This window comes from Rhodnius prolixus, unplaced genomic scaffold, assembly GCF_049639745.1.
Source record: "Rhodnius prolixus isolate KJV_2025 unplaced genomic scaffold, Rpr scaffold_9, whole genome shotgun sequence".
NCBI classification, from domain to species: domain Eukaryota; kingdom Metazoa; phylum Arthropoda; class Insecta; order Hemiptera; family Reduviidae; genus Rhodnius; species Rhodnius prolixus.
Window position 1 is genome coordinate 3670047 of NW_027411604.1, and position 17477 is coordinate 3687523.

Sequence of the window (17477 nt, forward strand, 5' to 3'; positions counted from 1 at the left end):
GCAATCTTTAAGCTTCGGGCTTTTCAGTTCATCTTTTTAAAAAGATTTTCAAAGAAGAAAGATTTCCCGGACAGGATACTAAATTTAATACCCAAGATTAATGCACTAATCCACAGTTAACATATTTTTATGTTTTTCCTAAAGAAAAACCAATAAGCGAAGATTCACTATGCTGGGAAAGTTATTTTCCCACCAAAAAGAAAAAGAAAAAAGATTAGAGATTGATGGCTCAGAAAATTTCCTTTTAAATCTACTTTTTCACTAAATAAATACAATCGATGGATGTGGTTCGGGAAATGATAGATTTCCTCAATTTTTCTTTTTCTTTTTTTTTTTAGAGAATACGTACAAGCAAGGCCAGACGCATTAGTTTTCATTTTTCCCTTCCATTTCCATCAAGAAATTTGATGGACGGTAATCTTTGTGTAGATAAAAAAAAAAATGCTAGGTGATTAGTACTGTCAATTTTGGGAAAAATAAATTATTCACTCCCATTCCTGGGAAAACTGGGCATTTTCTGGATGATCAAATCGAATGAACCATTTTCAATTTTGAGTAATTAGTTTTTTTTTTTTTTTTTTTTTTAATATTTAGACAATTTTGAAGTAACTAAACTCTTATAAAGTTGTTTCAAGTTACGTGGTAGTCCGTAACCATGAAGAGAATCAAAAATTAACTTTATGCGGGGCGCAACATTGCTTAAATTTCTCGTAGTTTGGCACAAAATTAGGACCACCTTCTAGAAAATGATTTTTCTTTCATTTTCATTTTTAGCCTAGGCACGAGGCCCAAATGAGTCCTCCCTAAGGGCGGCCCTACTCTTAATAAATAAACAAAAAATTATATTTCATATTTACCTATTTTAATAATTATTTATTAATCATTTTTCATAAAATTCATTTTATGCACGTAAAATATTGTGAAACTTATTTAGCCATTTCCTGTTTGCTCTACGAAACTCAGCTGGTTTCTGGTGCTGACTCCGGGTTCTTGCACAGCTATTTATACCAGAACTAAGGCGAGAATAGTGGGGGGCGCTTGCACAGCTTTTTAAGAGCCATCTGTGTGTCATTTTTTGAAACTGAAATTAACTCTAGTATATCTTGTTTATTTGTTTCTTTTTTTTGACGTCATGTTTCATTTATAGTACTGCGGATATTGTTTTAATCTGATTCATTTATTGACCAATATTCCGGTTCATTGAACATTGCATAATTGTTACGAATAATTGAACATTTTCATACTTATTTTTAATTATTACTCTCAAGGTGAATATTTTATTTATTGTAGTTTTCCGGTTACTTAATAAAAAAAAAGAAAAGAAAGAAAATCACAAAAGAGTTTCCACGTTTGCTCTGGAGTTCGAAATCTAGTGAAATAAAGTGATTATAATAATCGATTAACTGAAAATTCGGATTCTGCCTCTCATTGTATTTGGCGCATCAATTGGTTTCATGGTTATTGAAATTAATAAATAATACCGAGTAAAGAATAAATTCTTATATATTGTGATCCATTTCAAAAACGCTAATAACTTTTTAGGGAAGCGGAAATCCAAAAAAAAAACATTAAATAAACTATATGTTTTTTTTAGTGTAGTTTTTAAATTTTTGCACCTTCCGATGCTGTAATCTTCATTTTTGGCGAAGTTACGGCCAAAAAACCTGATTGGGGTTTCTTAAGGACCACTGGTTTTTGACAATGATTATGAAAACTACATAAAAAACGGTGAAAAATGACGTTGACCCCGTTTCGATATCCCTAAAATTAGTCGAGATATTAAAGATCAAAGTTACAATTCTATCTTATTCGTGATCGGTTTTCAATATTAATTTTCCACCACAAGAAATACACGTTTTGGGAGGTCCTCTGACTGTGAAAAATGATATTTGTGACGTAAAGTAAAATTATAATAATAATTGACGATTTTAAAACATAATGTAGCATCATGTAATGATTGTAGGTGAATCAGGATAAATTATTTTTTTTTATCGTCAAATAAAAGCAATCATCACATCATTTTAATGTACCCTGTACCGTAGGCAAAAGACTTCTTGTCCTATGATTACGGTAAGAATATCTTGCCAGTGTTTTGTGTCTAGTGGTCAAGAGCGTCGCTTTGTAAGTTTTCCACGAGAAATACACGTTTTGGAACAGTAATTCTCTTTCTTCCTCTACTCTCTTGCCAATGAGAGGAAACCTCATAGTCAAGGGGCTAAATGAGCGAGCGGAAGTCCATTTGGGCCTAGTCAATCTTCACACTGGTTACCCTAAAACAGAAACCTTCCGGGTCTGCCTTATAGCATCACTTTGAAAATCGTCAAAAACAGTTTAAAAAATACATTAAGTGAAACTTTAAAAAGAGCGTTTAATGTTGAACTGGGGGTGATCCCCAGTTCGAATCCCGCGTATGACTTTATTTTATTAAAAAAAATTAATATGATGTATTAGGTATTATGAATGACTGCATACGCGAGATTCGAACTGTGGAACTTGGGAAGGAGAAATACCTTCTTAGAAGAGAGTAGAACCCCATGGACTTCCGTCATAGTGGAAGGCCACATTCGTTACAGTCTCTTGAGAGTTTAATGACGTGCGTTGGTTAAATATAATACTTTTAGTTATTGCATCGACTTGGCAATGAACAAGTGTAAGTCATTAATGTGTAACGCGTGATCAGTAATTACTGTAAATGGATATTGAAAAATAGATTTTCTTTCTTTGGATGGAAAAATCTATTCTTGATAAAATGAATAATTTAAAAAAATGGGGGAAAAGAAAGACTGCGTTCTCGCTGGGATTGGAATTTTATTAAAGGAATAACGCTTACGGCTCTGGAAAGGGGGCCGGCAAAGAACAAAAAAGAAAAGCGATTTATCATAACAGGTTTTCCCTGTCGTAATTTTCTTTCCATGGTCTCCTTTTAAATTTTTTTGTTCATCTGATCAGTACAAGATTGAAGAACAAATGTATTCAGAAGTTTTGATGTGAAATATTAATCAATCAAGTATCAAGATTTTCTCTCTCACTCTCTTAATCTTCGTTTAGTAACACAGGAAGTATTATAGGGATCAAGTAGGACTTTAGATGTAACTCTTCACCGGAAATGATCACTGAGGTTTACTGAGTTTAAGAAACGTGATTTCTACAAATTTTTGGTTTTCTGTACTGGGTTTGTCAAACCAAACTCAATAAATAGAGAAAAAAGAGAAGTACGAATTATTAGTGAAGATTGTGCTTCCGTTTCCGTCCAAGAATATGATCGCGGTGTTGGATGTTAAGCCATTCTGGGCGGGGAGAATAATTATAATCGATTACCTCACTTACAAGTCTAATATATTTTTTTTTTTTTCAAACATATATCCAGAAAACTTTATTTTAACGATACGTGTTTTAACTGACGAACAAATATCGGCACACAAAATTCTTTTAGATGGTGCAGAAGAACAGTAATTAATTCTCTTTCTTCCTCTACTCTCTTGCCAATGGGAGAAAACCTCATAGTCAAGGGGCTAAACGAGCGGAAGTCCATTTGGGCCTAGTCCTGTCCTATCCGATAGAATGCGCTAACTCTCATTATATATACGTATCATTATTTTTGGTGACTGAATCATAGTTTCAATAGGATGAAAAAATAACTGTCAGTTTCAGTCATTATAAACTTTATTCTGCCGAGCTTTCGACCTAGGGACGTTCAGCCCTGAAGATGACCTAGTCCCTTAGGTCGAAAGCTCGGCATAATAAAGTTTATAATGACTGTAACGGGCATTAATTTTTTCAATCCTATACACGTATGTTTATGTATTCATAAAGCTAAAATAGATCTTTATTAAAATAAAGATGCACCTATTTCAAGCACACTTTTATAAACGTATTCGAGAATAAATAAATTAAAAAAAAAAAAGAAAGAAATTTAGGAGGCCTTGAGATTTAGAGGAACAAGTATAGAGGGCAATGAACACAAAGAACATTTAGCTGTACCACGCCCTTGGCAGATACGACCTACGTTCGAGTGGGTCGTAACGGCAGAAATAGTATTGTAAATTGTAATTCGAGGAGGGTTATCTTGAGAGGATCTTATGTAAAATATAAGCTTATAGTTTTATTATTATTATTATTAACATCATTATTATTATTAATATTTACATCATTATTATAATAATAATTTAATATTATTATTATTATTAAACTCTCGTTTTGGGAGCAGATCAGGCACTCTTCGGAGAAAGCCGCGAAGGTGACATCGGCACTGAGTGGGCTTATGTCAAACGTTGGGGGACCGACGTCAAGTAGACGGCGCCTTCTGATGTCGGTAACGAACGCCATACTTCTATACGGGTGTGAAGTTTGGGCCGACGCACTTAGAAAAGAAAAGTACCGGTAGCAGATGGCTTCGGTACAAAGAAGAGGAGCGTTCAGGATCGCCTGTTCCTATCGAACGGTCTCAGAGCCTGCGGCACTGGTGGTGGCTGGAGTGATCCAAATCGATTTGATGGCCCAAGAACGTAAGATGGGTTACGATTTAAGAGAAGTCCTCGGAAGATCGAGGGCGAAAGTGATGGCCAGGGATCGCTCAATTCGGTCCTGGCCTGAGAGGTGGTGGACAGACACCCGAGTCAGGTGGTCTGCTCGTCTTATTGAAAACCTTTCTGAGTGGGCCGGAAGAGAGCATGGCGAGATCGACTACTACCTCACCCAGTTTCTTACAGGGCACGGGTGTTTCACCTCCCTGTACCTGTATAGAATGGGGAGAGTCTTCGGAGACTCTGACCTCGAAGATGCCCATCTCACATTCTTTTTGTATGATAGATGGGTGTCGGAGAGGGAGAGCTTGGAGCATTTCTCCACGACGATTATTTTTTTTTTTTTGTGATTTAAGGCGCGTCAACATCTAAGGTTATTGGCGCCCGGAGCTTTGTCCAGTGCACTGCCGGCCTCCGGACAGTGTTCTCTCGCACGACGATTATTATTAATATTATTAAAACTGAAAACAAAATTCGAATCAATAGGATAGCATTTCCGGCTAGCTGACATCAATTTTGAAATTTTCGCAATTTCCGATTTTTACGTTTCAAAAATTGGAAGTTAACACAATGAAAATAATTTATTTAGTAGTGGAGCAATGAAAGTTAGTGTTGATTGCTAACAGTGGAAAATGAAAAGATAAACCGGAAAACTAGTTTTAATTGGAAATATAACCGAGTGGCGATCAAGTCTTCTTCTTTGTTTTTGGAGAAGATTGAAAGAGAAAAGAGATTTAGAGTTGGAGAGAGAGAGAGATTGTTGAAGAAAGACAGTATTAGTAAACGCCTGAGGGAGTATTGAAAGAAAGAGGGAATCAAGTGCAATAACCACAAGGCAAATCAAGGTTAGATTATCATTTTTGTCTCTCTATACAACAACGGGGCAAACCAAACTGACAACCAATAAGAATTGAACATATAACAGCAAGTGGGGTCGTTAGGCCCACCTTTGGGTGAACTTGGTGGCCATAGAATTGTCTAATAGACAACTATCTCACTTCTGGAGGCATTGTGACGAGTATATAAGATGGCCAGATTCTTGAAGAAGGGCATCAGTCGCTAATTGCAACTCAAGACTTTTAGTTCGAATTTGTTGTGGATATATTCAGCTGTAGGAAAATCCGGAAAAATGACTTCACTCAAGTTTCTCGTAAGTTAACCTGGTTGATTTTTCTTTTTATTTAAACAGAAATTACATATAAAGCCACTGCTTCCTAGATTAGAGCTTTCTTTTTCTCATGACTTCATTTTCTTCCTCTTTTTTGGCCAACGAATAGATCCTTGCCGCCGTCTTCGCCTGTGCTTACGCCGCCGAAGAGGAACGTGTCAAGAAGGACGTGCTTCTGGGTACCGTACCCTATGCTTATTCAGCACTTCCTTACGCTTACGCTGCCTACGATGATGGAAAATACTATCCAGGAAAATATGTAGCCGCTGCACCCGCCGTAGCTGCCTATCATGCTCCAGTAGTTCCAGCCGTATCCACCTACTCAGCTGCAGTTCCAGTCTCAGCGTACTCTACATATCCATATAATTATCCATATGTTAAGTCTTTCGTCTATTAGAAAGACACTCAGGAAGCTTGCTGAGGTTTCCTTTTTTTTGTTTTCAACAACGGAAATAATTCATTTCTCTAATTTTTGGCCTTTCCTTTTTTTAAAAAAGTACAATTAATAAATTTTCTGTCAATAAAATGGGTTTTTGAAATAATTAAAACAAAATTGTGTGTTTTATTTTCAAATTTTATGTTTTATTATCTCTTACCTCTTCGTCGATTGCGATTATTAAAATTTTCGACTTTAGTTAAATTATTACCAGAAATACACGTTTTGTTGTGGTGCCTCAAGTACAAATTTACGTCTAGGCTTGTGTCTGTATGTTCAGAGTAATTGAAATTTGAGCAAACAAGTTTTCACCAGACCAAATTGATGAAAGGGGATTTTGTGGTCACAAAATAACAGGTGGGCAGGGGTCAGGGAGGAGGGCGCTAAGAATTTTTCCCCGATTATAGGAAATAAAATTTAAAAAATGGTAATACATTTTTTGAGGACCCAAAATTTATTAGTGCTGCACGAGACCGAGACGAGGCGAGACTTTATGCAGTCTCGATCTCGGTCTCGGTCTCGGTCGCTCAAGTCTCGGTCTCGGTGTCGTCGAGATATCTCGGTCTCGGTTTTTTTGAATTTTTGTTTAAGTATTAAAAGCGGTTTGCTATTAATAATCTTTCAAAAAATGTTATTATTTTCTAATAATTATTTTAATTTATATATTGGTAATGAAAATGTGTGTAAAAGAAGACAACTACTTACACTTCAATGCATCATATGTTACTATTTCTGTTATATATCTTTATATAATTTCAAAAAGATGTTAAAAACGCGCCAAATGAAAGACCCAAATAACATATCTGCTTCCTATAACAAGACGATTCGTGAAATAAAAAATACACCTCCCAACAAACTTCCCGCTCCATTAGTTATGGCTGTTGGTGAAGATAAAGAATCTGATGATTCACCTTTTGACGACGACGAAGACTGCATCAATATTTTTGCACCATTTGCTCAAAAATCAGCAAATATCACCGAAGCATAGAAGACAGAAATAATTAATTACACCAAATTAGACCAAGCACCAGTAGACGTTGACATTTTAGAATGGTGGAAAAAACTTGAGAATTCCTTCAAAAATTTGTCTAGAATGGCGAAAGATATTTTTAGTATCTGTGCAACTTCAGTGCCATCGGAAAGATTATTTTCGCAAGCTGCGATGATAATGACCAATAGAAGATCTTCTCTAACTTCTGACTCAGTAAAAGCTCTTTTATGTATCAATGCTTGGGCAAAGTGTATCTTAAAAACGAAAATTTGTAGCAATATTTTTTAGGTGCATAGATAGTCTTTTTTTTTAAATTCATTAATTCACAAATTCTAAAATATAATTCAAATAATATCTAAGTTCAAAGTATTAGATTATTAATAGTGAAATTTATGAAATTGAATGAATGAATGATATGAATAGTGAAATTTAGTGAATTTATGTAAAAATTAGGTAATTCGAAGGGGGCCGCCACGGTAGCCGAGCGGTGCGAGATCTGCGAATCTAATGTGTATTGTGGTACTGGGTTCGATTCCCGGTCTTAGGCCTTGGATTTTATTTAATGGTTAATATGAGAAATTTACAGTAAAGTATGTTTGCTAGTCGCCTCCGTCCGCGACACCTAATTGGTAGTTGTACGTAAAGCCCCGCCTGAAAAAATAGGCGATTACTTTACTTTGCTTACTTTACTTATGTAATTCGAAGTAAAATAGATGTAGTAATATTGAACATATATAATAAAATCGTAACTTTTAATAATTAATTCAATACCCGTAATGATTATCTATTAATAAAGAACACAATTTTATAAGTTTGTAGCTAAAAATTAATATTTGAAAAACCGAGACGAGACCGAGATTTCTCAACGAGATATTTATCATGTCTCGATCTCGGTCTCGGTTTCGGTACCGAGACCGAGACCGAGATTTGTCTCGTTTCTCGTGCAGCACTAAAATTTATTAAACGTTTCCATGGTGATACGAATTATCAACTTTGAACTTTCCGCCATTTTTTTTTGCACAAGTTTGGCACGATGTACATAGAAACGGTTATTTCCGTTATGCGGATATATACAAACTTCTCACTGTAGTAAAAAAGAAGTGAAACGTTATTTATAATAAAATTATGTAGGTAGATGTGATATGAAAAAATATTTTTTTTATACCAGTAATGAACCAGTTAAATAAAACTGCTAGACATTTGTCATTTGTGCCCTACTTTGGCACTTGAAAAACAAAGACTTTGTTTTTACAGATAAAAACCAAAGTTTTTTGTGAACTAATTAAACTCTTTTTTTACTGAATAGAATTTAGTTCAAAGTTTCATGAAATATATGACTTTAAAAATAATAATAATAATAAAAACATATAATGCAACCGCGTAATATTATGTTAACTATTTAATCAAATAGTTTTAAAGATGGTGATTATAATATTAATCACTATCTATAATTATACTATAATTAAGTAAAGTAAAGTAATCGCCTATTATTTCAGGCGTTGCTTAACGTACCAACTACCAATTAGGTGACGTGGACGGAGGCGACTAGCAAACGTACTTTTCTATAAATTTCTCATATTAACCATTAAAGGTATAGACCGGGGAATATAGCCTAGTACCGCAATACATCTTAGCTTTGCGGGTTTAGCCTCTAAACGCTCGGCTATCGTGGCGACTAGCAAACATACTTTACTATAAATTTCTCATATTAACCGTTAAAGGTACAGACCGGGGAATATAGCCTAGTACCGCAATACATCTTAGCTTTGCGGGTATAGCCTCTAACCGCTCGGCTACCGTGGCGATTAGCAAACATACTTTACTGTAAATTTCTCATATTAACATTGAAGGTATAGACTGTGAGACACGAGTATAGCCTAGTACCGCAATACATCTTAGCTTTGCGGGTCTAGCCTCTAACCGCTCGGCTACCGTGGCCACTAGCAAACATACTTTACTGCAAATTTCTCATATTAACCATCAAAGGTACAGACTGGGAGATATAGCCTAGTACCGCAATACATCTTAGCTTTGCGGGTCTAGCCTCTAACCGCTCAGCTACCGTGGCCACTAGCAAACATACTTTACTGCAAATTTCTCATATTAACCATCAAAGGTATAGACTGGGGAATATAGCCTAGTACCGCAATACATCTTAGCTTTGCGGGTCTAGCCTCTAACCGCTCAGCTACCGTGGCGACTATCTTGTAGATGAATTGTAAAAATACTTAACAAAAAATATAAAAGAAAACTACATTGTTCTGTAAATTTTCTAGCACTCTCCAATAGAAGATACAAAATCTGATCTAGAAAAATCATTTATATCAAGAGACTGAAAGGAACCAACTGATAGGACGTTTTCCATTACCCGAGTTAATCTGTTTGTTTTGTCAGGAGGAAGTGGAATGTTTACCCCATTCTGTCTGTTTACATCCGCATTTAATGGACACAATCAAAGAATAAAATAAAGTGAAATAAATCTCCTTGGATTAGGAAAAAGTAATCCAGTTTATCTCATAAATGATATCTTAATTGAAAAATAAAATTTCTCATAAAGTGGTTTTGAACAGTTATTTTATTTATTATAAACAAAGCTATTTGGCAAAAAATCGAAATTTAACGTAACTAACAAAAGACTGTTATACCTACAGCGATCTATTTGGCCATACGGCATTGGAAGTGTGGGGGATCGACTTAACGTTCCAACTCTCTACGCTTCCAGATTTTACAGTCAAAAATATTTCCGGGAAAAATTCTTAGCACCCCCACCTCGTTATTTAGTGACCTCAAAATCCCTTTCGACAATCTGGTCTAGTGAAAACTCCTTTTTCTCAAATTTCACTTCCTCTGAAGTCGGCTCATCCTAATACTTGAATCGAACATCTATCTTCTTCCGCTTTACCAGGTAATCCTCTAAAGTGTTCTTCGAAGAGAACGTAGCCCTAGCGATTATCAGGAGTGCAGTACAATAAGGGTTCACGACAATGGAGTGACACCATTGTGCGCTTTCTCCGCTCAAAATACCTGATATTGTGTTATCGTGTACCCTTTTGTCATTTCAATAAATGATAAAAATAATAATAATAATAATGTTTAAATTAAATTAAAAGTTATTGAGCACAAAACAAGTTGAGACAGGGAAATTTTGGCTCCAGACCTTGCTCATGATAGTGGCAGCCCTGTTGGAATTGCATAATATTTATGAGGAAACCTTAGCAAATAGTTTTCTTGAAAAGAAAAGAAAATATACCAAGGTACCCGCAAAACCGCTGGAGCAATAAATCTAATGAAGCATTAATAAATTGGAAAATTAGTTCCCTAGTTTTCACGAGAGGAGGGAGTCAGAGAAGTGTTATTATTAGTCATTCTTATAGTCACGCTTCCTACAGGAATAAGGGAAGGTTATATTTTCAAATACCTAATCATAATTAGATATATATTCAAGCTTAGTCTAATTAAATATTACGTAATTAATTGTGATCCAAAATTTCAATCCCCCAAAATAATATTTTCAATTCTTTGCGTAGATTGACTCAATCAAGATATATTAAAAAAAAAAAAAATAGTGAATAATAACGTTAGTTTCAATATGCAAAGTAAGATTTGCATTGAACTAAGTAAAGCATTAATCGATAAAGCATGGCCGACAACGCACGGCAAAATCTAGTTATTTTCCGCACTATTAATTACACCCTTATAAGGTAAAATAAATATAATTGCAGGGTTGGAGGAGGGAGGGGAAACAAGAGAGAGAGAGAGAGAGGCAGGGCGAGAGAGAGAGAGAGATTGGTAAAAAGTTACTGCGTCAAAAACATTCTTCGGATAAAATATATATAAATCAAATGCAGTGAAATAATTCATTGTTTGCTGTGACCTAACATTGAAATTTATTGAGTTATTTGTGCATTTTGCATAAGATTAGAATGTAACCCTCAGGGTACTACAATTCCTTTATAATTCATTCCTCCTTTAAATGGGACTTGATGGAAATATTCCAGCAGAGGGACAAATGGATAAAGTAAATGCTTTAGGGTTCTCCGGTGTCTCTGCGGTTATTCCAGCTTAACAATATGACAATATTTATTACTATACTATTTAAATTGATCGTGCTCTAGTCTTTACCAAAAAGTTTGGTAAAAGTTTTCAACTAGCACTAAACGCACCTCAGGAGAGACCTTCATTGGTTACGCGATATTGCCACTGCGCAAGGCACCACGATAGCCGAGCGGTTAGAGGCTAGACCCGCAAAGCTAAGATGTATTGCGGTACTAGGCTATATTCCCCGGTCTATACCTTTAATGGTTAATATGAGAAATTTACAGTAAAGTATGTTTGCTAGTCCTCACGGTAGCCGAGCGGTTAGAGGCTAGACACGCAAAGCTAAGATGTATTGCGGTACTAGGCTATATTCCCCGGTCTATACCTTTAATGGTTAATACGAGAAATTTACAGTAAAGTATGTTTGCTAGTCGCCACGGTAGCCGAGCGGTCAGAGGCTAGACCCGCAAAGCTAAGATGTATTGCGGTACTAGGCTATATTCCCCGGTCTATACCTTTAATGGTTAATACGAGAAATTTACAGTAAAGTATGTTTGCTAGTCGCCACGGAAGCCGAGCGGTCAGAGGCTAGACCCGCAAAGCTAAGATGTATTGCGGTACTAGGCTATATTCCCCGGTCTATACCTTTAATGGTTAATATGAGAAATTTACAGTAAAGTATGTTTGCTACTCGCCTCCGTCCACAACACCTAATTTGGTAGTTGGACGTAAAGCCCGCTTGAAAAAATAGGCAATTACTTTACTTTTACTACTCTACTTAGTCTTTACCAGCGTTTTACAACCTTTTGTTTTACTCTCACGTACCACTTGGTAGTAAGTACATCATGATAAATTGTATCACTTCGTAAAAATGGTGGTATTTCGTGAAATTTATTATTCCGAGTGTGTTATTTTATTACTAACATACTACAATGTATCTGTTATAAAGGAGTTCAAGTTCATGTTCACCTTTATAAAGTTTGTAAAAGTTTACAGATTGTGGGGAAACGCTGGTCTATACAAATTATTAAACCTGCAATACTTACAGGCAAGGTTGGTTTAGTATAACCATTAATATATATTTTATATAATTTTTTTTTTTTATATATATCTTTTATTTGAAATTTTATATAATATAATATTCAAATTTAATTTTGTAAAGATTTAGTTCTTGATTTTGTCCGTCCTTATACGAGTACGTTTGTTTTTGTTTTATTCTTCACCGGTTCTGATCTTCATCCACCATCAGATGATGTTAATGAGTTTGGTATAGAGATATCAATTTTCACAGGGTCAGACAGTAAGTGTACTGCGAGATGATACATAAGTGAAGTGGAAATCTCTTCACCAAACTGTTAATCTACCTCTGATAATGGATGTAACTCAAAATGCGGTCAGCGATTCAATTAGCATGCATGCATTAAGGTGAATAAGATCATCGCTATTATCCACGATATAAAACCTCCTCCAATTGGATCATTAATTAAATCACAACATTTCTACCCTCATCAACCGGATGTAGCTCTTTACTCAATGAGTTGTTCATGTTTTTCGAGTCTAAACAATTACTTCCATTCATCATGGCCGCCGACGTAAACAAACTGAAGGCTACATCACATTCTTATTTTTAACCCAAAAATAAAACTAAATAAATAAGAGAGTAAGCCTTAAGGCTTAAATTGAAACCCATTACAGTCCATTTTTTGGTGCCTATGTCATCGTTTGAGCGACAATAAAATGTGCCTTCAGATTAACCACAATGCCACAGATAATCCCCCTACAAGACACATATCTTGTCATTTCCCGTTTAACTGGTAGTATAGTCCATTGCGCTACAGCTTCAGAAAACTTTGTAGAAATCATGCTTCTACCCCCTCTTCGGGGGAACAGCATGGATAAATGGGAAAAATGTTCCTATCTTTACTGGAAATAGCCCATCTGGATTTCCATATTTTATCCTGAAGGTCTTAATCCAATTTCCCGCTTCTCTTATGGAAACCTCCACAGCCTAAAATCATCACTGCCTTTACCTTCCGGCCATCAGATGTTTAACTGTAATATCCTGAAAAGAAAAATAACAATATTTCCCTTTTTATCTGGAAAAACCTCGCTGCTGATCTTTCCATTTCCATTAGATGACGTTCCTGTATGAGTTCTGACCCATCTGCAGAAGGATAGAGAGCGTTGCATCTCCAATAAATGTCCCAAGATTTTTGAGTTGCCAATTTTATGGATCTTATCTTCTTCGACTGACAACAACAAGTATCTTTTGAAGAAGCGATCTATGAGTTTTCGGGTGTTTGTTACCAATCATTTTTCTCACCTAAAGAGATGGTATTTTTACCAAATTTAATTCATTACTATTATTATTATTTAATGATTTAAGGCGCGTCAATATCTAAGGTTATTAGCGCCCGGAGCTTTTTTCCAGTGCACTGCCGGCCTCCGGACAGTGTTCTCTCGTTACAGACAACACTGTCCATCACCGGACAGTGAGCTGTAAGAAGCTCCTAGGAAGAGAAAATCTAAGGGTCAGCAGCTGGATTCGAACCCGGGACCTCCGCGTGGGAGTCATTATTATTATTATTATTATTATTATTATTTTATTATTATTTGAAAAGCAGAGAATCTAAAAATTAAAATTGATGATGGCCAAAAAATGCTTCCATTTTTGTTTTTTATGGTTCAAAATTTATTTTGGTTCTTACGCTATGAAATCATCACATCTACAGCATCATGTCGTAAATACTTCAGCAATACCATTACTGTTTACTGTTAGTGTTTACTCTTAAAAGGGCCAATAAAAGTCATCTTTACTCACTGTATTTAGTGTTAAGAAAAATCTATTTTAAGAATAGTTTTATTATACTATGTTTTCTATATTCACTTATTCTATTTTCTTATTTCATTGTGGAACTCTTACGATCCATGTCCATTTTTTCTTAATGCATTTACAACGGAAGTTGCAATATTTAGTTCCTGTTACTATCCATTTGGACGTTTCCTGAGTTAGAAAAAAAGTATTTTTTTTTCGGATAGTATTCGAAGTGACTCTGTCACTTTCTGTAAATTTAAAAAATCGCAGTAAAATAAATAAATAAAAAAATATTTTGATTTAATTCGATCAAAGAGTCGACAGTAACTTAGCGATCAATCTTCGTAATCGTTTTAGTACCACTTTTCTGAAGGGTTTTTCCTTTTTTGAAACTTAAAAACGGCTTCAAAGATTATTTTTTTAACTTTGTATACTTATAATGTTCACGTTAATCTATAAATTTAATTAGAATATGTTTTTTTCCCCAATAAAGGGTTGGATAGCATTCGGAAAATATATAAAATGACTAAAGTCTTTATTGTTGATGACTTAATACTGATCAAACCCACGCAATGAATCTAAAAAGAGAGAGAAAATTTTATTAGAAAAGTTAGATTAAGGATTATTTATTAATGGAAAGCTTTAAGAAACTAGCCCTTAAATCCTCTTCAGGGCAGACATCATGAACGAAGGGCTGGTTGAGTTTTCATTTAACAAAAAAAGAAATTGAAAAGTCTGTCAATGTATTTCCCATCGTTGGTGATGAGTTTCCCAAGAGTATAAATCAATCACCTTTTTTTTCCCCTTCATTACTTATTTTCTTTAAAAAGAAAATATTTATATAGACAAAGATTAATATTTTTCCTAAACACAAATACTAACTAAAATTAAATCTTAATGTATTTTCCATTTTCCCGTTGATTAGTTCGGCCTCCGGACAGTGTTCTCTCGTTACAGACAACACTGTCCATCACCGGAGCACGTTTGCGATTGTGTATGATCAGCATATCTGAAAAACAGAACATTGCAGAGGGGGTCCGCCCCTAGCTGGAACGGGGTTTCATCCAGAATTCCCATTTAGGAGATCCCCGGTTTAAATCCAGCTGCAGAACCTTAGATTTTCTCTTCCTAGGAACTTTTTACAGCTCACTATCCGATTTATTGATTAGGTTCTGTTGAAATTTCCTTATATACAGATTCATTTTCTGTATTTATCACTCAAACATCGTATAAGTCTTGCTTTTGTTATCATTATTATTCAACTTACTTTTATAGAAACTGCGCTCGTGTGATCAAATAATCTATTTGGCTCACTTCAAATGTTTTCATTTATTCTAATTACTATTCTGGGACAAGAAAGGTGCTTCTCTCTAAAGTGCTATTTCATTATAATGTACGGGGGTACATACATACCTCTCAAAACGTGTAAACATTTTAAGTTTGCAGAAAATTATTTAAGCGGAAAAGGCCAATTTATTGTTTTTCATTTTTTATTAATTAATTTAATTTTTCTTTTTTTTTTTGAGTCCCTCAAATTAAAGAAAATTGTGGGTGCGGCCAAAACATGGATTTTCTTTTCCTCCTTCTAAAAAAAGAAAGAAAATAATGGTGTATTTTGGTTTTCGACCGATGTAAATTGATGATTTTTGAGAATATTGATCAATCAATAAATTCAAACACAAATTTTGTTTCATCTCACCAACGTTTCGGTAAATCTATCATCTACCATCTTCAGGGCCTGTACAAAAGAATTATTACACTAATATGCATACAGATTGAGTAACATAAAAATTATACAAAAATTTGTTTTTTACGATTTTTTTTTAAAAATGTATTTGTTAAGTTACGTCAGCGCCTAGGTGCGTCATAAGTAACAATGACAATAACTGATACTACTATGAACTCACTAATTGAGGGGAGAAGTTACCCCCAGTGATATAATACTCCCTAAGTCGTCTCTGAGGATTAGCTACTCTCTTCAGAAGAGAGAAAATCGCCAAGACCACTGGCTGATTTTATTCGTCTGGGAGGATGATCTGGAAGTTGATGAGATGATAAATGGTAGAAAAGATGGATTGGAATGAGAGTGCAAGTTCTGGATGAAAACTTTTATAGGCGAGTTCCTGCCAATCTCTGGACCTACAAACGGGAATTTCCAGGTCTGGTTGGATAGTTTAGATTGGAATAGTGGAGCCGTTTAACGATATTGCGGAGAATTTTAGACTGAAGAGATTGAATTCTGTGAAGATTGGAGCGTTTCGTTGAACCCCACAGTTCAATCCAGGCGAGTTTTAGTATGGAATTATAAATCAGTCGTTTGTCATTAAGTGAAAGATTTGATCAGTTGGTCTAGTAGTCTTTTAAGTAGTCGACAACGCCCCTGTTAACTTCACAAATTTTACACTGTAGTTTTTTTTGAAATATTTTTATTCTTATTTGTGTTTGAATTTATTGATTGACCGCACCACAATATTCCCTAAAACATTAAAAATGGTGTATTTTGGATTTAAGTAGTTGATTAAAAAACTGAAGACTTATTGTAAAAATAAAACTTTCTATTAGCGGAAATAGCCCAGTTTATGGACGGATGTTTAAAGAGAAATAGCAATTTCCAGGTGAACCTTATTTGAGATTGCCACTGAATCAGTGAAACCACTAAGTGGAACTTGTGCCTTTGTCAAAACCATATAAACTAGTTCGTCGCTATTTCATCGCCAGTCAGTTAGTCATCGACTCTGATGGCAACTCTGTTGGCAAGTTCTCCAGGCGAACCGCTGGGTGATTACTGGAGAGTATTCTCCACACAGCCTCTCTACACCCCTAATTACAATCAATACATCACGACCACTCTTTGACCACTATCATTAGACCCCCCCCGCTGCCTTCAATTTCTCTTTCAATCTCTTTAGCCTGCTCTCAAGGGGGCAGCTGTTCGATCTATTTTTACTATCTCTTACTCATCGAAAGAGGAAATACTGCAATCATACTAATTTTTTGTTTTTTGTTTTTGGTAGAATAGTTACCGGAGGTGCTCGTTTGCGATTGTGTATGATCAGCATAACTGAAAAACAGAACATTGCAGAGGAGGTCCCCCCCCCCTAGCTGGACAGGGTTTCATGCAGAATTCCCATTTAGGAGATCCCCGGTTTAAATCCAGCTGCAGAACCTTAGATTTTCTCTTCCTAGTAGCTTTTTACAGCTCACTATCCTTAAGAGAGGCACTAAAACGACGTATGCATCTTAGCTTTGCGGGTCTAGCCTCTAACATGTTGGCTATCGTGACGACTAGCAAACATACTTCATCAATAAATTTCTCTTATTAACCATCAAAGGAATAGACCGGGAATATAGCCTAGCACCGCAATACGTCTTAGCTTTGCGGGACTAGCCTCTAACCACTCGGCTATCGTGGCTATTAGCAAACATACTTTACTACAAATTTCTCACATTAACCATTAAAGGTATATACCGGGAATATAGCCTATTACCACAATACATATTAGCTT

General features: G+C 35.4%; 2 protein-coding genes and 1 pseudogene across 4 annotated transcripts in view; 1 reads left to right on the top strand and 2 right to left on the bottom strand.

Annotated features, from left to right (window-relative positions):
- Positions 1–17477, bottom strand: part of LOC141454658 (ras-related protein Rap-2a) — a 234324-nt gene that overhangs the window by 141277 nt on the left and 75570 nt on the right. The window lies entirely within an intron of this gene.
- On the top strand, positions 5517–6244 carry LOC141454049 (uncharacterized). Its single transcript, XM_074127830.1, has 2 exons — positions 5517–5673; positions 5801–6244. The coding sequence occupies exons 1-2, from the start codon at positions 5653–5655 to the stop codon at positions 6086–6088; spliced, it is 309 nt and encodes a 102-aa protein (XP_073983931.1). The 5' UTR covers positions 5517–5652; the 3' UTR covers positions 6089–6244.
- On the bottom strand, positions 11180–11330 carry LOC141454834 (U4 spliceosomal RNA; annotated as a pseudogene).